Here is a 24563-nt window from a genome sequence, read left to right as displayed (position 1 = left end):
ATGGGGAGCACCAAGGTTTAATCTAAATTATTATTTTATTATTATTATTATTTTGAGAAAATTATTTTACAGTTAAAATAAAATTATTGTTTCGGCTAAAGTATTGTGTACTCACCACACTTATTAACTGTGAAAGAGAAACCTTTATTGCGATGGTTACTATGTCAGTGCTATTCTTTGCTGGTCTGATGAGCCTATTATAGCGATCAGCATGTAAGAGGTAGTTTGCTAAGCATTCCTCTGTATTCGGGGGAAAAGCACCTGGAAAGAGGAAAACAAGATAGGTTTAATAAATGTTAACTTGTTTCATTCATTTTGGATTTATGATGGAATTATGATGCAATTAAAGATTAGATCATTTTAGGTTTTAGTTACTAGAATTTTATTTTGTAGTCGGAGTAGGCTAATTAATTATGGCTTCTCAGTTTTCCCAACAAATTCCCACCATGCCCTTGCAAGGTTCAGTAAGATCCTCAAAGTGTTATCTGACATGCTATAGCTCACATCTTTCATCTTAACATTCACACTGAATCAGACATTCAGGGTATGATCCATGCACACAATTCACAAGGTTAAAAATGCCCAAATTTATTCCACATAAAATCTCAGGGTACAAATAAATTCCTTGTTCATATGCAGCTCGCAGAGAAACAGTGGATGAGTAAAAATAATGTAGTACAATCTGAAATAGTGCAAAAATGGGTTTGAAAATTAGATCCCACTGAGAGCACTAACGTTCCATGCACCACCTGCTCATGTACAGACTTTTATATTCAGAAGGAATGAACAATAAGTTAATGCCTTGAGTTGAAAGAAGCAGAAAGCAACTTTTCCCGGAGGACCTCTGCCGAGCTTGGAGTAGACGTTTCTGCTCTTTATGCAATCCCTTGGGTCCAAGGTAAATAGCTCCAAACTTGGTTCTGAAATGACTGATGAGGCTATTGTGGGAATTGCAGACTTCCTCAGATGAATGCACAGTGGCTGATAGGGTGAGTGGTTTGTCAGTTTATGAGGCAGTGAATTCTTTCCCCCTCTCACACAGGGCTTCTGTGTAATATTGATGCATAATTTCAAGCATCGAACCGTGAAGTGCCAGGCAGTGAGAATGTTTCTCTTCTTTAAGGAAACTTTGAGCACATCCTTGAATCTTCAGTCTGAAGAACGGTCTCGATGCGAAACGTCACCCATTCCTTTTCTCCAAAGATGCTGCCTGTCCTGCTGAGTTACCCCAGCATTTTGTGTCGTTAACATGACTGTAAAGATTGTTGTAGCCGAGATCCAGAATGATCCCGAAGCCATGCCAGCAGATGTAGCTTGTCCACAGAAATGAGCCATTTATTCCAGCTCTCTGTTTTCTCTTTGTTAGCTAATCCTCTGTCTGTCAATTACCCTTGTTGACTGTAACATCTTACTTTGCGTAGTAACCTTACATGAAGCAGAACACCGAGTTCAGTTTAGAAAATACACTACAACTTCCACGTTTGCCAGTTAGCCTTTTACTAGCTTGCTTTTGATAAGAGATCTCAAGGTAAAGGAACAGCTTGGAGGTAGTGATCATAATATGATTAGTTTCAATCTGCAATTTGAGAAGGAGAAGGTTAAATCGGAAGTGTCAGTGATGCAGTTAAACATAGAGGACTACGAAGGCATGAAAGAGGAGCTGGCCAAGGTAAACTGGAAAGGGATGCTAGCAGGAATGACGGTGGAACAGCAATGGCAGGAATTTCTGGGCATAATCCGGAAGACACAGGATCATTTCATTCCAAAAAGGAAGAAAGATTCTAGGAGGCAACTGAGGCTGACAAGAGAAGTTAGGGATAGAATAAAACTAAAAGAAAAGATGTCTAACACAGCAAAGAGTAGCCGGAAGCCAGAGGATTGGGAAACTTTCATAGGACAACAGAAGGAAACAAAACGGTCAATACGGGCTGAAAAGATGAAGTACAAGGGGCTGGCCAGGAATGTAAAGAAGGACAGTAAAAGCTTATTTAGATATGTTAAGGGAAAAAGAATAGCAAAGTCAAATGTCGGTCCCTTGCAGGCAAGTGCCGTCAGGGTAGGCAAGGTAGGCAGTGCCTACCCTGACTAAAATTATAAAATGGTAATTATTTTATATATCTATATATTACTAAAACTCTGATCTTGACCGCTTTTGGCCCACTGTGCTGCGATTTCTGACAGAACGCCGCCACCTATGGCTGTCATTTTTGGCCACCTCGCTCAGAGCCCCCCTCCGCCTTACGGGTGCGGAGGATTTTTCCCATCGATGATAAATCAGAGAGATATTAATGTTTAAAAAAAATCACCATTCTCTCTGCTGCCCCTGCTGGAGGGAGGGGGAGGGACTATAAAACCAGGAAGTGGGTGTGCCTCACTCACTCTCTGCAAGATGGATGAAGCCAAGGGTCATGTCTCTCTGAGTTCTGAATAACACTGAACAAATGTCTACACAACTGTGAGTACCCTTAATGTGGTTTGAAAATGAAAATATGGTTTGTTTGACGTAAAATGGCACTGCCTGCAAATGGTTGTTTGGATGCTTTGGCTTGAAGTTGAAAGGCACTACTTACTGCAAATGGTGGCATGAAGTTGAAAGGCACTACTTACTGCAAATGGTGGCTTGGGTGCTTTGCTTGAAGTTGAAAGGCACTACTTACTGCAAATGGTGGCTTGGGTGCTTTGCTTGAAGTTGAAAGGCACTACTTACTGCAAATGGTGGCTTGGGTGCTTTGGCTTGAGGTTGAAAGGCACCACTTACTGCAAATGGTGGCATGAATTTGAAAGGCACTACTTACTGCAAATGGTGGCTTGGGTGCTTTGGCTTGAAGTTGAAAGGCACTACTTACTGCAAATGGTGGCATGAATTTGAAAGGAACTACTTACTGCAAATGATGGCTTGGGTGCTTTGGCTTGAGGTTGAGGGGGTGGGACTATAAAACCAGGAAGTGGTGTGCCTCACTCAGTCTCTGCAAGATGGATGAAGCCAAAGGTCACATCTCTCTGAGCTCTGAATAACACTGAACAAATATCTACACAACTGTGAGCACCCTTAATGTGGTTTGAAAATGAAAATATGGTTTGTTTGAAGTAAAAAGGCACTGCCTGCAAATGGTTGTTTGGGTGCTTTGGCTTGAAGTTGAAAGGCACTACTTACTGCAAATGCTGGCTTGGGTGCTTTGGCTTGAAGTTGAAATGCACTACTTACTGCAAATGGTGGCTTGGGTGTTTTGGTTTAAAGTTGAAAGGCACTACTTACTGCAAATGGTGTCTTGGGAGCTTTGGCTTGAAGTTTTAAAAAATCACCATTCTCTCTGCTGCCCCTGCTGGAGGGAGGGGGAGGGACTATCAAACCAGGAAGTGGTGTGCCTCACTCATTCTCTGCAAGATGGATGAAGCCAAGGGTCACGTTGCTCTGAGCTCTGAATAACACAGAACAAATGTCTACACAACTGTGAGCACCCTTAATGTGGCTTGAAAATATGGTTTGTTTGAAGTAAAAAGGCACTGCCTGCAAATGGTTGTTTGGGTGCTTTGGCTTGAAGTTGAAAGGCGCTACTTACTGCAAATGGTGGCGTGGGTGCTTTGGCTTGAAGTTGAAAGGCATTACTTACTGCAAATGGTGGCTTGGGTGCTTTGGCTTGAAGTTGAAAGGCACTACTTACTGCAAATGGTGGCATGAAGTTGAAAGGCACTACTTACTGCAAATGGTGGCATGAAGTTGAAAAGCACTACTTACTGCAAATGGCAGCTTGGGTGCTTTGGCTTGAAGTTAAAAGGCACTACTGCAAATGCATTTACTGTTTGTACTGTATATTGATTTTAGATAAAACGCTACACTTACGGCTGTGATTTTTGGCCCTTACTCAGTCCCCACTCCACTGAGCAGGTGCAGAGAATTCTTCCCATCAATGAAAAATAAAAGTGTTATTAGTGTTTAAAAATTGTTGAGAATCTCTCTCCTGTCAATCACGCCCTGAAAGCCACACCTTTTCCGGTGGGAGGGGGAGGGGTTATAAAACCCGGAACTGTGGATGTGGCTCAGTCTCTGCATGATGGGGGAGGGAGAGGTCATGACTCTGTCTGAGCTGTGAATCAACTGAACACACTGAATGTCTACTGAACTGTGAGTTTGGTGTTTTGTGTGGTTTTATGGTGGTTTCACCCTGCATGAAATGGTATGAAGCTGCATTTGAATTTGGTGGCCTTGGACCCTGCTTGAAGTGGAATAAAACTGCACTGAATTTGGTGGCCTTGCACCCTGCTGAAAGTAGTATGAAACTGCACTTGTATTTGGTGGCCTTGGATCCAGCTTGAAGTGGTATGAAACTGCACTTGAATTCGGTGGCCTTGCACCCTGCTTGAAGTGGTTGGAAACTGAGTTTGAATCCGGTGGCCTTGCACCCTGCTCATAGTGGTAAGAAACTGCACTTGAATTTGGTGGCCTTGAACCCTGCTTGAAATGGTAGGAACATGGTTTTGAATTTTGGTGGACTTGCACCCTGCTTGAAATGGTAGGAACATGGATTTGAATTTGGTTGTCTTGCACCCTGCTTGAAATGGAATTTCAAGGAATAGTCATGAGTCAACTGCCAGCCCACCAGCCGTGAGTGAGCTACCAGCAGATCAGGCTTGAGGGACTGAGCTGCCACCCCAAGAACCCATACCAGCACTCCAGAAAGCCCCCCCCCCACTGGCCACCAATATTGGAATTGGTGGAGAGGTGGAATATTGCGTCGGGGGACCAGCCCTCCCATGTGAACATGGGACCCAACGGGTCCCACTTAGTCTAGTATAAAATATATATAAACCATATATAAAATGGTCATAAATAGTAAAGGCACGGGATAAATATACCCCCCTAAGAGATCGATCTCTTAGGGAGGCATAATTCTCCCGTGCCTTTCATCAGCAGTACGTTTTAAACGCGGAATTATGTGCTACTCATTTGCCGTCGACGCTGCTTCAAGCCATCAGTGGGAATGGTCTGTAAAGGCAGCTGATATTCTGCCTTTACACTGTGGATTGCGTGCATGTGCTGCATTACGCACTGCGCATGCGCACGTTTCTTGGCGGGATTTTCAAAGATGGATAGTGATTACCTGAAGAGTTTCTCGAAGCAAACTTATGAGGAAAAGACCAAAATAATTAAAAATGGCAGACCATCACCGGACCTTAAAGAACTTCAACAGCGCAAAGGAACAAAAACAATTAGAACATTTAAAACAGCTTGGTACAACAGGAAAGAGTGGCTATGTGGTTGTATTTCAACAAATAGATTGTTTTGTTTCCCGTGCCTGTTATTTTCTGTATCTAGTGGAACTGTATGGGTAGCAGGTGGATACAGTGATTTAAATAATTTGCCTAATGCTTTAAACAAGCACGTGAGATCTGCTGCGCATTATGAAAGCCAAATAGCATTGAAGGTCTACACGGATCGACTTGCTCATAGATAAGCAGAAGCAACTTAGCATCGATATTCACAATGAAAAAGTTAAGGAGAACAGAGAGATACTAAATAAGTTAATATGTGCTACTTGCTTTTTGATCAGACAAGAACTTGCTTTTTGCGGTGATAATGAAAACAAAGAATCGCTAAATCATGGAAACTATATTGAGTTACTGCAATATACAGCAAAATTTGATGAAAAATCGGCACATCATTTACAGAGTTCATCCATTTTTTTCTGGCATTTCTAACAAGATACAAAATGACTTGATTGAAGCAGTAGGCACAGTTGTAGAAATAATATTAAAGAAGAGATCGCAAAAGCCCCATTCATTGCCATAGAAGTGGATGAATCCACTGATATTTCAAATACAGCCCAATGCTCTACAGTATTCTGGTATATATTGGACAATGAAATTAAAGAAGCATTTATAGGCTTTGACAAACTTAAGGACAGAACTGCTACTAGTGTAACAGAATGCATATTCAATAACTTACACAATTATACTTGTGCTGAGAAACTTGTAGCACTGACATACGATGGAGCAATGGTAATGGCATCAAACCTAAATGGTGTTCAAGCTAAAGTAAGATAAAAGGCACCGTCAGATTTATTTACCCACTGCTATGCTCATAAGTTGAATCTTGTTCTGTCTCAGTCAGCTAAATTCATACCTGAGCGTACCGGCCTTTTCAAGACCATTGACACTTTTGCCTCATTTTTTAGTCATTCTACAAAACGATCACAATTTCTTGATGAAATAGTGCAGAAACATTCCAAAGGCAGCACCAACCAGATGGACTTCAATCTCAAAGCAAATCCAAACTATTTTGCAATATCATGGAGACCTCTGTAAACTTTTTGACAGCATTAACAGCAATCCTTTATTGTGGGATCCTGAAACTTTGGTGAGGAGCAAAAGATTCTACATACTTTCCTCTTATGGTTTATAATGACATTTTCAATAAAACTGACACTTTCTACAACATTTTGCAAACTAAAAGGATAGATATTCCTTATTGAATTGAAAGAATCAATGAAACACTACATTCGCTTAAGGATCTGCGCCAATATTTTGATGACATTCATGAAAAGTTTGAAGAATATTGCAAAGAAAATGACCTGACTGAATCAAAATCTCGTTCAAAACGTCCAATTAAAGAAGAGAGAGCACGAATATTTGATCTGATATTGGTTGATATATTGAAGCATATGGAAGCAAGATACAGCGACTTCAACAATTTACAATTCATTTCCTTAGTTGATGGAAAAAAGTTTCAAAAACTTGCTTGTCAAATTGATCAGGAGTCAATGGAAAGTTTAGAAAGAAACTACCGTAACTTCTTTGATGTCATAAGACTGAAAGCGGATCTAGCAGGAATTTAGAATGCACTTGTTTTGGGATAAATCATTTAAAGATTTACTTGTTTTTATATTTCAAAATGGACTGGAACAATCGTTTTCTGAAGCCGTGAAGCTGCTACATTTAATTTTAACAATTTCTGCTACAACAGTTTCTGTTGAGAGATCATTTTCAGCTTTGAAAAGAATTAAAAGCTTCACCAGGAATAGAATGTCCAATGAAAGGCTTTCATCACTTGCTTTAATTTCTATTGAAAAGGAAAGATTTACTCAGATGGAGCAACGTCCCACTGCTAATTTCTATGAAAAAGTTATGGATATTTTTCCTGCAAACAAAGAGAAGAATGGATTTCGTGTACAAATAATATGGTATGTAAATTTATTTGAGCTATATGTTTGTTAATTTTTCAACATGTTAATCCTGGCCAGATTGAAGAAGCTAGGACTCTAAAATTGAGTATAGGGTTCAGGGCTGCTGGGCCATTTGGTCAATTTGAAAGTGCTCTCTGTGGAAATGGGACAAACTGCAGTGGTGCCAGTTTGTCTCGAGCCCAGATCTAAGCTGCAGGAAGAGAATGGGAACATCTGCAGACCCTGGTAATTAGGTGCAAAAGCACAGAATGGATTGGATGACTGCAAACCAGACATACACCTTGTAAATAATTGTAAATAATGTTGCAAAGCTTTATGTTGTTGAATGTTGATTGGATGAGGTATTGAGCCTTGTCTGGTTTTCTTGCATATCAGTATAAATGTTGCGAGGTTCGCTTCCTCTGAGAAACACTGTTTGAATATAATGTATTAGCCACTGTATTATTGGGTTAGGGAGATGCCTGTCATGTATGGGGTTAAATCGATATCTGTAATTGGATTGTAAAGAGACCACCCCAATGTGATACAGCCCCTCGAGATCCAGGGACCTATAAAAATCCGCTGCCACGATGTAATGCGTCGATCTTCTGGAAAAGTGCTTGGGACTGCGTGACCTTCTGGAGTGTCTCTGTTTGAGCGAGACCTAGAGGGCTTGATCAGGCAGATACGAGGATCGAACCCGCGGTGGTTAGGTATAGTAGTTGAAGTGTAATTGTGTTTTGTCAAAATAAAGATTAGTTGCGCAAGTGCTTGATTCACTGGTATTTGGTTGAAACTAGACTGGGGGGAAGCTTAGAACGAACAATTTACACTGCCATGGAGAGTAGAGAGAATTCTCATGCCGTAGTTGGGTCGCCAGGAGGTCCTAGTGCGTTGCCAGGAGATCAAAGGTTCTCTTAGGTTCTCGTAGGTTGTAGCCAGTGCTGACTGGTGAATTTCATTGGCTCATTGGGGAAAAAAGACGTAAGCAGTAGTTTTGAGACCCAAGGATACTGACCGGTAATGTTAATGTCCGCCAAGCTTCACAACCGTGTATCTCTTCTAAAAAGTTATCTCCACTCCGTCTGCCCCCAGTCTCCCCCTTCTTCCCCTCCCCCCCCCACTCTTTTAAAGGACTTACCGTACACTGTGTTTTTTAGCGTCATAATTACAGCGCCAACCTTCTTGTTCATCGCGTTGTGTGTCTGTATCACATTGGCTTTGCACGGCGTGAATTTCACTCAGACAGCGCTCCCCCCGCTTGCCCTGTCCCCCACCTGCATAACCGGCTGGTGAAGGAAGCGATGTGTGTGTGTTTCACTCTGACAGTTGCCGTTCCAGTTGCCGGTTTTTCAGGCGAGTGCCGGCAACTTGACAGTTGCCTTCAGTTGCCTGAAAAATCGTCTAAGTGGGACTGGCCCATTATTATACCCTGATGAACTTCAGCGAATACCAACATGAACTTCCTTAGAACCACCAACTTCCTTAGAAAGCTTAGGAAGTTCAGCATATCCCAACAATTCTCACTAACTTCTACAGATACACCGTAGAAAGCATTTGATCGGGGTCCATCACACCTCCATAATGCAGAAGCCACAAGAGAACCAAACATCTATCTGAGCAGGACCAAACTGAAGTATGCCCCCACTCCAACCTACGTCGGAGTGACCCTTGACAGGACCCTATCCTTCAAGGAACATCTCAAAAGAACAGCAGCTAAGGTGAAGTCCAGAAACAATCTCCTCAGTAAGCTTGCTGGCTCAAAGTGGGGGGCAGCAGCCCCCACACTGCGCATTTCAGCACTAGCCCTTGCATTTTCTTCAGCCGAATATTGTGCCCCTGTTTGGTCCAGGTCATCCCACACACACCATGTGGACACCCAATTGAACTCAACAATGAGGATCATCACAGGAACAATCCGCTCAACACCACTCCCCTGGCTCCCTGTCCTATCCAACATAGCCCCTCCACACATCCGGCGAGTAGTCCTCACTCAAAGGATGCTCCAAAAGACCAAAAACTCCCCTCACCTGCCAATTCACATGGACATCCTCAACCCACCCACTGCTCGACTTCCATCTAGACGACCAATTTGGAAGAACCCACCACCAGCTGATTTCACCATCCAATCAGCTTGGAAAAAGGAATGGGAGTCCAAGGACGTCCCAAATAAACATCTGGTGTCAGACCCCACCCTACCGGTCCCTGGCACCAATCTCCCAAGGAAGCAGTGGACGACGCTGAATAGATTCAGGACTGGACATGGCCCCTGCTTGGCCAGCCTTCACAAATGGGGCAGCAGCCCAACCCCACGGTGTGCTTGTGGAGAGCAGCAAACAATGCAACACATCATTGAAACATGCCCTCAACAAAGACTCAAAGGAGGACTTGTCACCTTTCATACAGCAGATCAAGAGGCAACTGCTTGGCTAAAGGACTTTGCATTCGCTAAATAAATAATAACAGCATGGTTTGGAAACAGCTCCATCCAAGACCACACGAAATTGCAGAGAATTGTGGACGCAGCCCAGACCATCACACAAACCAACCTCCTTTCCATTGACTCCATTTACACCTAATGCTGCCTCGGCAAGGCCAACAGCATAATCAAGGACGAGGTGCACCCAGCTACTCCTTCTCGCCTCTATCATCGGGCAATGGGTATGAAAACACACATGTCCAGATTCAGGGACAGTTTCCTCCCATCTGTGTCAGGCAACAAAACCATCCTACCAACAACTGGAGAACCGTCCTGAACTACAATCTACTGCATTTTAGACCCTTAGACTATCTTTGATTTTGCACTAAACATTATTCCCATTATTCCCTTTATCATGTATTTATACACTGTAGGTTGCTCAAATGTAATCATGTATTGTCATTCCGCTGACTGGTTAGCACGCAACAAACGATATTCACTGTACCTCTGTACACATGGCAAGAAACTAAACTCAAATATGATTTTTCATAAAGCTTGGATCCCAAGGTTACAACTGGCTTCTCAACATGCAGACATCTTTTTCAACTTTGATGTCCCAATCACACCCTAACCAGTACACTCCCTCATGCTAAAATATCCCATGTTACACCTGAATCAGACTACAATTACAATCTTCAGTAGAGATTCATCTTCACCATTCTAAAACTTAATTATACCATTGGATTCATGCAAGCAACTCCCAGCACAAGAGTTAGTGACCCAGGGATATTTCCATAACCCTGGATCCTTTCAAGGCTGTGGAGGAAAGAACTTTAGATGCTGGTTTAAATCAAAGGTAGACACAAAAAGCTGGAGCAACTCAGCGGGACAGGCAGCATCTCTGGAGAGAAGGAATGGGTGACGTTTCGTGTTGAGACCCTTCTTCAGACTGATGTCAGTGGAGTGGGCAGGACAGAGATAGAATGTAGTCGGAGACAGTAAGACTGGTGGGAGAACTGGGATGGGGGTGGGGATGGAGAGGGAGGGAAAGCAAGGGCTATTTGAAGTTAGAGAAGTCAATGTTTATACCGCTGGGGTGTAAGCTACCCAAGCGAAATATGAAGTGCTGTTCCTCCAATTTCCGCTGGGCCTCACTCTGACAATGGAGGAGGCCCAGGACAGAAAGATCATATTAGGAATGGGAGGGGGTTAAAGTGCTGAGCAACCGGGAGATCAGGTAGTTTAAGGCGGACCAAGTGGAGGTGTTCAGCAAAACAATCGCCGAGCCTGCATTTGGTCTCACCGATATGTTGGAGTTGACACCTGGAAAAGCGGATAGAGTAGATGAGGTTGGAGGAGGTGCAAGTGAACCTCTGCCTCACCTGAAAAGACTGTTGGGGTCCTTGGATGGAGTCAAGGGGGGAAGAGGCAGGTGTTGCATCTCCTGCGGTTGCAGGGGAAAGTACCTGGGGAGGGGGTAGTTTGGGTGAGAAGGGACGAGTTGACCAGGAGGGGACGGTCTCTGCGGAAAGCAGAAAGGGGTGGAGATGAGAAGATGTGGCCTGTAGTGGGATCCCGTTGGAGGTGGCAAAAATGTTGGAGGATTATATGCTGTATGCGACGGTTGATGAGGTGGAAGGTGAAGACAATGGGGACTCTGTCCTTATTACGAATGGGGAGAGGGGGAGCAAGAGCGGAGCTGTGGGATATTGAGGAGTCCCTAGTGAGAGCCTCATCTATAATGGAAGAGGAGAACCTCCGTTCCCTAAAGAATGAGGACATCTCTGATGACCTGGTATGCAAAACCTCATCCTGGGCGCAGAATCGGCATAGACGGAGGAATTGGGAGTAGGGGATAGAGTCTTTACAGGAGGCAGGGTGGGAAGGCGTGTAGTCTAGATAGCTATGGGAGTCAGTGGGTTTGTAATGGATGTCAGTCAATTTCAGATGTCTGTTTCAAGACTTATCTGAAACCAATGCTAACCCACCTTACTGATGCTGCAGGTGAATAAAGTAAGAGAAAGTTGTGGTGTTTGCAAAGATTATTTTCCATGGGAATGAAGTCAGTGGTTGTTCAAGACAGAGAAGAGTGAAGTCAAGTCGTGTTTATTGTCACATGCACAAATACGTTGAGGTACAGCTATAATGAAAATCTTGCTTGGCAGCATTACAGGAACACACAAAAACATAAATTATACATGAATGGATATTTTATAAGACAATACAAAGAAAAGGATTGCAAAAACAAGGCTTTGGTACAAAACACAATTGGAGTGAGCAAATCTATGGTAGTGCAGGAGGCGGTGCATGACATCTTTTTGTTTTTGTAGGTTTTGGGTTGTGCAGCTTGTTTCAAGAAACTGGTGGTTGTAGGAAAGTAGTCGTTCCTGAACCGGGTGGTGCATGACTCCAGGTTTCTGTGCCTCATGCCCCATGGGAGCAGTGAGAAGGGAGCATATCATGGATGACGGGGACCTTGTTTATACTGTAATTGCTACATTAGGCCATCACGCAACTCGTCAGGTTACGTTCTACAGCGGATCTGTACGGGTTTGTTGGGTTATTCAGTAACATGCCAAATCTCTTTAAGCATCTAAGAAAGTAGAGATACTGGTGTGCTTTTCTCACGATTACATCTCTGAGCTGGGCCCAAGATAGGTCATCCACGATTTGAACACCCAGGAATTTGAAGCTGCTACCTCTCTGTGGAGCCAACACAACAACGAAAAATGGTGCATGGTCTCTTAGGTGAGAGGAGCAGAATTAGCCCATTTGGCCAATCAAGTCTACTCCGTCATTCAATCGTGCCTGATCTATCTTTCTCTCTCATCCTCATTCTCCTGCCTTCTCCCCATAACCCCTGACACCCATACTAATCAAGAATCTATCTATCTCTGCCTTAAAAATGCCCCTTTCAGAAGTCACCAATTAGTTCCTCAGTTTTATTAATGTTGAGTGAGAGGTTGTGTTGGACACCACTCAACCAGGTCAGTGGAGCTCTGAAGGAGCAGCTCTACATGCATTGTGGTGGCTAGAGAGGCTCGGTTACTGTAATCAAGACAGAGATGGACATGTTTGAAGGCAGTAAGAGTGTAAAGGAATGTAGGATTAATGCAAGAAACTGTTGTTTAGCTACAAGATCAACCTGGATTTAATTGAATGATGGACCTAGCACAAAGGGCCAAAATGTCTATTCCTCTTTCTATTTTACATTGTACTGTCATAATTCTGTGTATTTATTTATTTTTGGTTTACAGTGCTCAACAAGTATAAGGGTACTGGGTACCTATTGTTCTGAGTGTCGGCTTCTCATTCTACTGAGAAGGAGTCATACTTGGGGTGGTAACCTTACACTTATTAACAAACCATTGTGCCTTAGAAAGAGGGATAGGGCATTCGAACATGCCCTGCCATTTGTGAACAGTTTTATTTAAACATCCTTGTCCCACTCTATCCCCGCATCCTATGATTCCTTGAATAACGAGAAATCTATTGATCTTAGTTTTGTCTGTACTCAATGATTGAACCTTTACAGTCCTTTGGGATTTTAATACCAGTGATTCGTCTCTTCTTTTCAGACCTACTGTATCAGCTTTCCCTGAATTCCAATACTTTGACCTCCAGTTGTGGACCTTGTAGTTGACGGAAACATCCTCGTCATAACTATATCAGAATTTGTTATGCTTCAATTACATCACCTTATTCCAGTAAACTCTAGTGAATTATAAATCTGCTCTCCTCAATATTTCTCATTTTATAAACTTGCTATACAGGAAATATTCTGATGAAGCTTCACTGCATTATCTTCATAGCAAGTATTGTATGTCCTTTTTTAGAATATGAGGTCAAACCTGTACATAATATGCCAGGTATGGTTTCATCAAGGCTCTGTGTAATTGTTGTGAAACATCATTAATCCTATACTCAAATTCTCTTGTAATAAAAGCTGTCATCCCATTTACCTTCCTAATCTGCCCACCAATATATCGGCTTTCTGTGATTTCGGTACAAAGTCACTGTTGGGGAATAAGTCTTGTATTGGCTATCTTTTTGCTCCCGTTCCTATATTCTACCCAATGAGACTAATAGATTCAAATGTCAGCATAGGCTGTGGGCCGAGCATCGAAAATGTGTCCAGAATTTAACTTTTTGGGAACTACTTGAAATGTTGCACAGATTTAGATAAAATATAATTGAGAAGGAAGTCATAACTCGTCATTGCCAAAAATTGCACATTAATCAATTAAGCTAATTAGAAAATGAGATCGAAAAAGTAAGCACCATCTAGTGTTCAATACTCATATTACTCCATGGGAGCCTAATTCCCTGCTGCTGTCTATTTAAACCATATTATTATATATTAACCATGACGTGAATATGACTGTAATTATATATAATTATATTATATAAAAATAATACAATTAATATAATTGTGAGTGTGCATGTTGAGTGAGACTGCCGCAGAGGTCCCGGGTTTCACCGGCTCCTGAAATCCGCCTAATTAATGGGTGAGGGCAGATCCTGTGCGTTCCCCCATTTACTGAACCCCACTGACTGCTAGTAGGTAGAGTGGGGGTCACGGCCATAGTGGGACTGGAGCAGTGCCAGGCTGGGGGAAGGCTAAGGCATCTTCCACCGTGAGGAAAATGCCAAACCCTAACCCTAACACTAACTCGCACCCCCTCTTCCAGAGCTGCCCACAGCTGGAGCTGGAGCTGGAGCTGCTTTGGGACCGGCTGCGGGCTCCATAAGTGTAGCCGCTCAGCGTGTCTTCCTCGGCCAGCATGCCCTTATGGATCATCATGGTGATGATGGTGAGGAGCAGCACTGCCCTGCACGCCACCCGGGTCACCTTCAGCACTCCCATAGCGCCAGCTCCATTGGTCCGCCTGCTCGCTCGCTGCAAGACAGGCCGGCCGACAACCCGACCGACCCCTCGCAGCACTCACCGGCCTACTGACAGCTCAACCGACCCATCGCAGCACTCACCAGCCTACCGACAGCCCGATCGACACCTCGCAGCATCCACCAGCCGGCCGACAGCCCGATCGACACCTCGCAGCATCCACCAGCCTACTGACAGCCCGATCGACTGACTGACTGACTGACCGACCAACTGGCCGACCGAATGACCGACTGAATGACTGACCCTAACCTAAACCCTAGCTCTACATTTTGATTTATCATTTTTATTTAACAGTTCACATCATAACTTTACTAAGATAAATCAATTGTAAAACATATTTATCAGCAAGGTTAACACTACCTTTATTCCTTCGAAACCTTGCCATTGTTTTGATGTAATTAGGAGGCAGCCATGATCCCAGAGTGCTCGCTGCCTTGCTACCAAGAAACAAAGCACGTGATTGGTCAATTGGCATCTGACGCAATGTCAAACGTGCATTGATTGGACAATGACTACTCAGAAAATTGGAGGTTTTAACATATTTTAAAAATATGTGCAGGTTTTGTTCTTGACTAGTTTCAGGTATGATTTCTATAATATTTTTAAAATTCAGGTAGTTATGTGATTTGGGCCATGAACTTAAACGAAAAAGCACCTCGGCCCACAGCCTAGCGGTGGAGTTCGACAAATGGCCAATATTCTATATCCTCTTTACTACCATGAAGAACAGTGAAACAGTGAGATCAGTATGGAGAACACTTATGAGCAAAGGCAGAAATGTTTTGATGTCTCTCATGGTTACATAGCACCTCATTAAGATTTCAACATATTTGGCTGTGTCTGTCCAATGGATTATTGCAGAAGTTCACCCTCTATAATTACAAGCACACAAACAGATATGTGGGCAGATTACCACAGGAACAGACGTGTAGAAAGGTTACCGAAAGATGCAAAACAATAGGGTTGTTGTAGTTGGTGACTTTAACTTCCACAATATTGACTGGGAGCTACTTAGTGAAAAAGGCTTAGACGCAACAGAATTTGTTAGGTGGAGCCAAAAGGGCTTCCTAAAACTGTACTTGGATAGCCCAACTCAAAGTGAGACCATACTGGGTCTTTATTGGAAAACAAGTTAATGTGTGAGGTGTTGCACTTTGGGAGATCAAATGTAAGAAGTAACCATACAGTTAATGACAAGACCCTTAACAGTATTAATGTACAGAGTCATCTTGGGCTCCAAGTTTATCACTGTTTGAAAGTGGCAACATAAGTAGAATGAATACAAAGGTGTATGGTATGCTTGCCTTCATTGAACAAAACGTCAAGAAGTTACCATGTACCTTTGTAGGATATTAGGTAGGCCACAGTTGGAGTACTGCATACTATTCTGATCTGCCCCATTACAGGAAGGATGTGGAGGCTTTGGAGTGGGTGCAGAAGAAATTTACCACAATGACTTTAGACTTTAGAGATGCAATGTGGAAACAGATAATTTAGCCCATCGATTCCACATTGACCAGTGACCACGCTGATAGTGCAATAGCTGACAGCTATACTGTCAACCAACACTCAGGCCATAGAGTGTTCCAGGTGTTTGTCTCTAAGATTTGACCATAATTGTTTTGAGTTACAGTCAAACACTGTTTCCTTACAGTTAGAAACATGTTCTAAGGAAGATGCAGATAGGAATGGCTAGAATGGTTTGGGGACTAAAGAATTTCAGCTTTATGGTTAGACGGGAGAAGCTGGGGTTACTCTTCTTGAAGCAAAGAAAAGGAAGAAGTAATTTAATGGAAGTTTACAGGAAAAGGTTAAATAAAATGAACCAATCCCCATTGGTAAATAGTTCAATGACCTGGGACATAAAGAATTCTACAGCTTAATTAGATCTGGGACTGCCTATCCATAGGCATAGTGGAAAGAGCAGGACACTAATTTGTAGGATTACAAGGAAAGATGGGCCAGATGGGATTACTGTATGGGAAGTCAGTGTAGACCTGATGGGCCAAATGGCCTACTGAATGAATCTATGATCCTATGAGTCTGTAGTGTTTTGTTTGTTACTGAAGCTAGTCAATAAGTCTGTACAAAACTGAAAGCAAATTACTGCACAATTAAAAATATTGTTACTTCTAAATATGCTAAGTACATCAAATTTTAATGAATTAAAATTAAGATGCTGAAATGCCCTTTTTTTTCCACTCGAATCAAGGCAAAGTATTTAAAATATGTCTTGGGGTGGTATGAGGAAAACACACATTAAGTTTTACTGATGTCAATATTTTCTCCAGAGGTATAAATACACTTAAATTCATCTACCAATTTTCATTCAGCGGCTCCATAGTTCATGTGAATTTTTAATGTTCATAGTAACAGTTCACATAACCCCCTCCTCCCCTGGTGCTTTGATATCCCACATTAAACCACCCAAACCACATTAAACCACCCACAAATCAATGGTTGGATTCATTTCAATCAGACATCCAAATAAACCTTAAATTTTACAAACTTGGCAAGAGAACAAACTGCTTTAGGTTGGATTGACAACAGAAAACAAAATAATATCCTGTGGCTTCTGGATATTTCTCCAACAATGGAGCTGAGCATGTTTGAGCAATTTGTACTTAAACTTATGGAAAAAAAGTGAACATTTTACATACAAAAAAATAAATGTGGTCCTGAAGTTATACGTGAAAATGTTAACAAACAGATCTGGAAATACTGCACTGAAGTATGATAAAGGGTCTGGATGAACCATTGGAGTTCTGGACTATGGATGGAAATGTGATATCAAATCCCACCCTGATAGCTGAACAATTTATATTTAAGAGAATAAGTAAAATGTTAAAAGAAGGCTGGGTTAAAGTAACTACTGTCATTCATGAGGTTCGGCTATTACTTCACAGGGCAAGAGCCCTGAGTTTGATCCTCATAAGGTCATGTGATAGGAGCAGAATTAGGCCATTCGGCCCATCAAGTCTACTCTGCCAATCAAACATGGCTGATCTATCTCTCCCTCTGAACCCCATTCTCCTGCCTTCTCCCCATAATCCCTGACACCCGTATTAATCAATAATCCATTTATCTCTGCCTTAACTAGAGCTAATAGGACTTGATGTTTCAATCCCTGTAATAAGTCGGCACTCTTGCTATTTGCAGTGGAATTGGAGTGGTGAAAGGTAGGGTAGGTACGTCATCGGGGTCATCAGTTGGGCACCCTCCTTCTTTGACGTTTCATGGATAAGCCCACAACATCTCCAGAGGGCTCAACAGTGATACCTGGCGTCCCAGTTACACCCCCCTCAATTCCATACCCTCCTGTCTTCATCTTGCAGCCCAATTGTTGTCTCTCCTTTTGATCCAAATCCAATTGCTGCTTTTTTTCTGAAGAATTTGATAATGATTTGATTGCTTGTTGGAGGGAGCAAACCCTCTCTCCCTCTGAACCCCATTCTCCTGCCTTCTCCCCATAACCCCTGACACCCGTACTAATCAAGAATCTATTTATCTCTGCCTTAAAAATATTTATTGAAGTCCTCCACAGCATTCTGTGGCAACGAATTCCATAGATTCACCACCCTCTGACGAAATAAATTCCTCCTCCTAAAGGAACATCCTTTAATTCTGAGGCTATGACCTCTGCTTCTAGACTCCCTCACTAGTCGAAAACATCCTCTCCACATCCACTCTATCCATGCCTTTCACTATTCGGTTAGATCCTGACCTCGGGTGCTGTCTACGTGGAGTTTGTATGTTCTTCCTGTGTCCACGTCGGAAACCTCAGAGTGCTTAGGTTTCTTCCCACATCCCCAAAACGTATGGGTCTGTAGGTTAATTTAGCTCAGTAAATTGCCCCTGTGTGTAGGGAGTGGATGAGAACGTGGAAAAACGTAGAATAATCTGCATGGATGATTGTGTAGGAAAGAACTGCAGATGCTGGTTTAAATCGAAGCTAGATACAAAATGCTGGAGTAACTCAGCGGGATGTCTACCTGCATGGATGATTGATGGTCTGTGTGGACTTGATGGGCTGAAGGGCACGTTCCCATGCTGTATGTCTAAACTAAAACTAAAGTAATGTCCTTACATGCCGGTCAATGCCATACCCTCCACCTTCACTGCCTCCTCGGTCCCAGCGCAATTAAGGGCAATTGGCAATAAATGGTGGCTCCAACAGCGATGTCCTTGCCCCTTGAATGAATGAATTGTCTTTCTGCTGACTGGTTGGCTGTCTTTCTGCTGACTGGTTGGCTGTCTTTCTGCTGACAGGAGGTGAGCACGCAACAAAAAAGCTTTTCACTGTACCTCGGTACACGTGACCATAAACTAAACTGAAAACTGAACTACACTGAAATGCGAATGTCGTAATGCTGTATCAGGGAGGGTCACGACTGCCCGAACTAAAGAAGTGTAGAAGGGGCAGGAGCTTTGTCAGTACTTTGAGTCAGGAATTGTCTGCAGACTAATTATAACATCCTTGCATTTATACGTTTTCACGTTTTCTAGAAATTCACTGAAATGGCCAGTCGTGAAATATGAGGAATATGCCTGCCAAAGATTGCTACAACAGGCAGCGCGCAGCTAAATAAGCTACCAGTGTGTAAACCATTCAGCGGCGGAGCCGGGCTCGGAACAAACACTCACATCTGCAATAAACAGCTGACAGAACAGATTCCGCACAACTATCATGGCCACTGCAAAACGGCCCAGAAATAACACATGACGATCGGCGTGAATTGTACAACTATAAACCACTGGAAGGAACCATTCCCGGAGATCTGCTCCTGCGGCTCCCAGCCCTGTTTCTTCTGGGATAAGATTTCTCCCGGATCTAGTTAAATTCATGCCGACGCAGAACAAACGAGAAGGGAGGATTGGACTTACTTTCGCAGACGAGGAATAGCAGGGAGGCTGTTAACGCACGAAGCATGGTGTTGGCGCTCGGATCCCCCTCTCGCCCGCCCAGACGAGGACTGGAGACGGGGCGAGTGTGTGGCTGTGGACCAAAGATGCTGTGGACAAACAGCGCGCTGCTCTCGCCGCCTCTGATCCGCACGCAGTCTCGGCTCCGCACACAGCGAGAGGTCGCATCAGCGCCAATGAGAAGGGACAGATGGGGACGGAGATTGTGGAGAAGGGGAGGAGTGGAAGGAAAAGACAGTGAGAGGGAGGGGGAGGAACTTAGAAGACAACTCCCAGTGGAATGGTTGACGCTTAGAGTCTGAGGACAGGTTATCTGACCCATGATCGACACAAAATGCTGGAGTAACTCGGCGGGACAGGTATCATCTCTGGGGAGAAGGAATGGGTGATGTTACGGGTTGAAACCCTTTCTCAGACCTTCTTCTTGTCTGCAAAAGAGTCTCGACCCGAAACGCCACCCATCCCTTCTCCCCAGAGATGCCTCCTGTCCCGCTGAGTTACTCCAGCATGTTGGATATATCTTCGGTGTAAATCAGCATCTGCAGTTCCTTCCTACACATTTTATCTGACAGATGGATGGACGAAAACAATGGCCACCTATCCCCTGCAGTTATGAATAGCTGCAGACTGCACACTGGCCTCAGTAACGCCCTGATTCTCTGGATCTACCCATCAGGAGTTGAACCCTCACCGTTCCCCCTGTTATCTCTGCAGTATCCCAAATGCTCTCCTTGCTGACTCCCATAAAGTTTTGTTTATCTAAAACCACAAAAAAATTACCATAAATACACCTGCCCTATATTCACAGAGGGACACGGGCTCCTGGTCCAACAATAACACGTCTTAAAAGTTAGTGTAGAAATTAAAACAAAAGACCCAACTGAATCTGGAAATCTGAATCAAAACTAGGAAATGCTGGAAAATCTCAATAGGTTCAGTGACATCTGTGGAGTGAGGAAGAGTCTTGTTTTGGATGTGTGATCCTTCATCATAACTGGAAAAGATGTGTGGGTTAATTTTCAGTCAGACAGATGTTGTCGTGGTTACTGATACTCAAAATTAACTCAGGCGAAGCGGAGAATTCTTCAAGAAGTTCAAACCTTTATTTGCAAATCGAGGCTAGAACACTCAAAGAGTAAATCACTTGAGAGTTCACTCCAAACAAAGAGCTGCCCCTTTTTATGGCATGTTTAATTCTGTATGTCCCATCCCCGGTACATTTCCATACCCAATCACTTGCAGATATTCCCTTATCGATAACCAATCACTTGCAAACATTCCCTTAGCATTAATCAATCACTTGCATTAACTTTTCTCCTCATTCCCAGTTATTTTCCATTCCGTGATCCACCCTTATTTAAACCACATTTCTTCCAATTCTTGGGCCCCTTATTTCTCTTAGCTAGGGCTTGATACAGAGTTACAAAGGTCATATAACTTTCACAACTGATTTATGCTAATGGCTGCAAGAGGATCTTGGGCCTCCCTTATCTCTTACAAAGACAATCAAACCAGAATGCAAGGGACAAAGGCCTTCACATAGAGCACAAACATGTAGAGTTTCCAAAGTTTTAAAATACGAAGTATAAAAGTTAAATATCTCAAGTATTACAAACATCAAGAATATAAAATATAAAGATACTACACTTCTATAAGGTGAGGGAGGCACGGGTAGAACAAAGGGAATGTCTCATTTCGGATGAGTGAAAATGGCATCACAAGAAACTGAAGATGCTGGAATCTTGAGCAAAAACCCAAAGTGCTGAAGAAACTCAACAGGACAAAAGCATCTGGGGAAGGAATGAATAGGTGACATTTCGGGTCGGGATACTTCTACTGACAGGATCAATTAATGACATGTCTGACCTATTGTGTACAAAGTTCCTCTGCCTAATCCCAATTTCCAACACCGGATCTGTGACTGCAGGTCACTGCTCTTCCAGATCAACCAAGTCCTGTTTGAAAGTGATGAGGGTTTTTCAGTCCTTTCAACCATTTCAGTCAGTGGGTTCAATTTTTGTCATCTCTTGTTAATCCTTTTAGCAATAGTTTTACATCTATGTCCCCTGGTCTTCACACTTCTTACTCTATTGAGGCTCCTCAAAATGTTGTACTTTTCACTCCAGTCTTCCTTCAGATTCCTTTATTTCAAAGAAAGTAACTTCAGTTTATCGTCTTTCCTCATAGTTACACTTGTTTTGTCCTGGCACATCCTTGTTAATCTCCTCTGCACCCTCTCCAGTCCAGTCACACCTTTCCTGTAATTTGATGACCATTACTGATCACATTACTCAAGCCGTGGCCTAATGAGTTTTATAAGGAGTTCTAGCATAGTTTCCCTGTTCTTATATTCTATACCTCAATGAATAAAGGAAAACACCCGTACATTTTATGTGTCAGAAAGAACATCAGATGCTGGTTTAAATCGAAGGTAGACACAAATGCTGGAGTAGGGGTAGCGGGACAGGCAACATCTCTGGATAGAAGGAATGGGTTACCCCAGTATTTTGTGTCTACCCATATATTTTATTCTTACTCACTTTTCCTTTAACTTTTAAGGGGCAGTGGATGAACACTCCAAGGTTTCTCTGTTTCTCTATGCCATTCAATATCGTCCCATTTACTGTAATCATTACCATTTGAGTTACTAATTATATATCAAATATAAACACATCGAATTCTTGAGGCTTGTGGCACATCTGGCAACTAATTACCATAAATCTGATGATCAAATAAGAAAAAATGAGAGAACTTGCATCCAACATCCTCACAATTGCTTCTGTCAACTAAACAGCTACTGACTGCATCTGTAAAACTATTCACTAGATCGACACAAGCTGAAAGCGAAGTGTTATTCTGCCGTAAAAGTTTAAGACCAATAAAGTAATGAAGCATTAAGACAAATGTTGCTAATACTGCAGGATTAAGTAGTCATGCATATTCTGTCATTTCTCATTACTCAAAACATTCAGTTCCAATGCTCTCTGTCGTAAGCCATCCTTCAGTGTCAGAGTATGCTTCCACATTCATTGTGTTATTGATTGGACACAGAGAACATAGAACAGTACAGCTCAGGAACAGGCCCTACAGCTCCTAATGCCCATGCCAACTATGATACCAAGTTAAACTAATCTCCTCTGCCGGCATGTGATCTATATCCCTCGATTCACTACACATCCATGCCCCTATCTAAAAGCCTCTTAAATGCAACCAACCCATCTGCCTCTACCACAGATCCTTCTAAAAAAACTTGCCCCACACACCTTTAAATTTCTTCCTTCTGACCTTAAAGCTTAGAGTCCTTGTCCTCTAGTGTTTGACATTTCCATGCTGAGAAAAAGGTTCTGACTGTCTATCCTATGAATACCTCTTCATTTATATACTTCTATCAGGTCTCTGTTCAACCTCCAACCTTCCAGAGAAAACAATCCAAGTTTGTCCAAACTCTCGTAGCTATCACCTCTTTTCCAGGCAGTATTCTGGTAAATCTGTTCTGCATGCTTTCCAAAGCCTCCGCATCCTTCCTGTAATAGTGTGTCCAGAATTGCGCACAATGCTCCATATGTAGCCTAATCAGTTTTATAAAGCTGCAACATGACTTCATGACTCAAACTCAATGCCTCGACCAATGAAGGCAAGCATATCAAATGCCCTCTTATCACTCTCTCTATTTATGGAGTCACAGTCATACAGCATGGAAACAGGCCCAACTTGTCCATGTCAACTAAGATGCCCCATCTACACTAGTCCCACCTGCCTCCATTTGGCACATATCCCTAAACACTTCCTATGCTATCCATGTTGCCACTTTCAGAGAGTGGTGAACTTGGAACCCAAGGTCCCTTTGTACATCAATGCTATTAGGAGTCTTGCCTTTAACTATATACTTACATTGACCTTACATTTGACCATCCAAAGTGCATCACCTCACATTGGCTTGGTTGAAACTATGTCTGACATTTTTCAGCCCATTTCTGTAACTGATCTATATCCCGCTGTGTCCTTTGACAGCCTTCCTCACACCATGCAGGAATGACACCCTTCCACCGCCATCCTCTGTCTATTGTAGGCAAGCCATTTCTGAATCCAAATTATCATGTCACCGTGAATCCTATGTATCTTAGTCTTTTGGATTAGCCTACCAATTGGGACTTTATCAAATGTCTTTCTAAAATCAATCAATTAATCACCTTTGCCACCTCCTCATAAAACTCAATCAAGTTAGTAAGACATGACCTGCCATGGTCAAAGCCATGCTAACAGTCCCTAATTACCCCATCTTCTTTGAAAAGTGAGTAAATCCTATCACAAAGAATCATCTCCAATTGATTATTTACCATTGATATGAGACTCACTAGCCTATAATTTCCTGGAATCTCTCTACTCCACTTCTTACAACTGCCCCAATTTATGGTCCTTATCTACTGTTTAATAATGTTGTAATCTTCCTTACTCCAATTTAGGACTTTCTGCCCCCCCCCCCACGAGGTCCAGACTTATCCTTGTCCATAACTACCTTAAAATCTATGGAGTTGTGATCAGTGTTCCCAAAATGCTCGTGTACTGGAACTAGTCGTCTGGCCAGGCTTGTTTCTCAATATAAGGTCTAGTATGGTAGCACCTCAAGTTGGACTATCCACATTCTGTTTCAAGAAATCATGTGGGATACACTGAACTAATTCTGCCTTTGCACTAAGGAAATTCGAGTTAATTATGGAGAAATTAATGTCACCCACTACCACAATATTTTTACACCTTTCTGTAATCTACATATCTGCTCCTCTATCTCCTGCTGGCTTGTTGGAGGCCTACAGTGTAATTCCATTAGAGTGATTGCATCTTTCTTATTTTTGAACTCTACCATATCTCCTCAGTGGATTAAACCTTCATTATGTCCCTATAATTGGACACTTTCTTATTTCTTTTTATGCCTTTGCAAAGATTCCACTAGTGGGCAGAATCTACCAAGGAAGCCTTTCCTCAAGATTCTCCAAGTCTTTCCCAATGAGTTAAACCAACACTTTTCCCACGTGGATGGTAATTTGGAACAGTAATACACATGTGCACTATGATCTCACTTGCAAATCATCCCTTCAAATGGTGATTAACTCAGCATGGCTACTACAAAGATAATGAAGCAATAGTTCTCATCACG

At 42.6% G+C, this 24563-nt stretch overlaps 1 protein-coding gene across 2 annotated transcripts in view; it reads right to left on the bottom strand.

Moving 5' to 3' along the window:
• Positions 1 to 19601, bottom strand: part of LOC116971238 (neuronal acetylcholine receptor subunit beta-2-like) — a 43030-nt gene extending 23429 nt beyond the window's left edge. The window contains exons 1-2 of one of the 2 annotated variants that reach the window (XM_033018230.1): positions 19370 to 19601; positions 116 to 261 (exon numbers count right to left, since the gene is read on the bottom strand). In XM_033018230.1, the coding sequence (XP_032874121.1) occupies positions 116 to 261; positions 19370 to 19415 (192 nt within the window). In that variant the 5' untranslated portion in view covers positions 19416 to 19601. The remainder of the gene's footprint in view (positions 1 to 115; positions 262 to 19369) is intronic. The other variant, XM_033018229.1, reaches the window with a different exon arrangement.
• Between the last annotated feature and the right edge of the window lie 4962 nt (positions 19602 to 24563).

Source organism: Amblyraja radiata, chromosome 3 (assembly GCF_010909765.2).
Source record: "Amblyraja radiata isolate CabotCenter1 chromosome 3, sAmbRad1.1.pri, whole genome shotgun sequence".
Lineage (NCBI taxonomy): Eukaryota > Metazoa > Chordata > Chondrichthyes > Rajiformes > Rajidae > Amblyraja > Amblyraja radiata.
The sequence above is the reverse complement of the archived record's forward strand: the minus strand, read 5'-3'. Positions and strand labels throughout refer to the sequence as shown.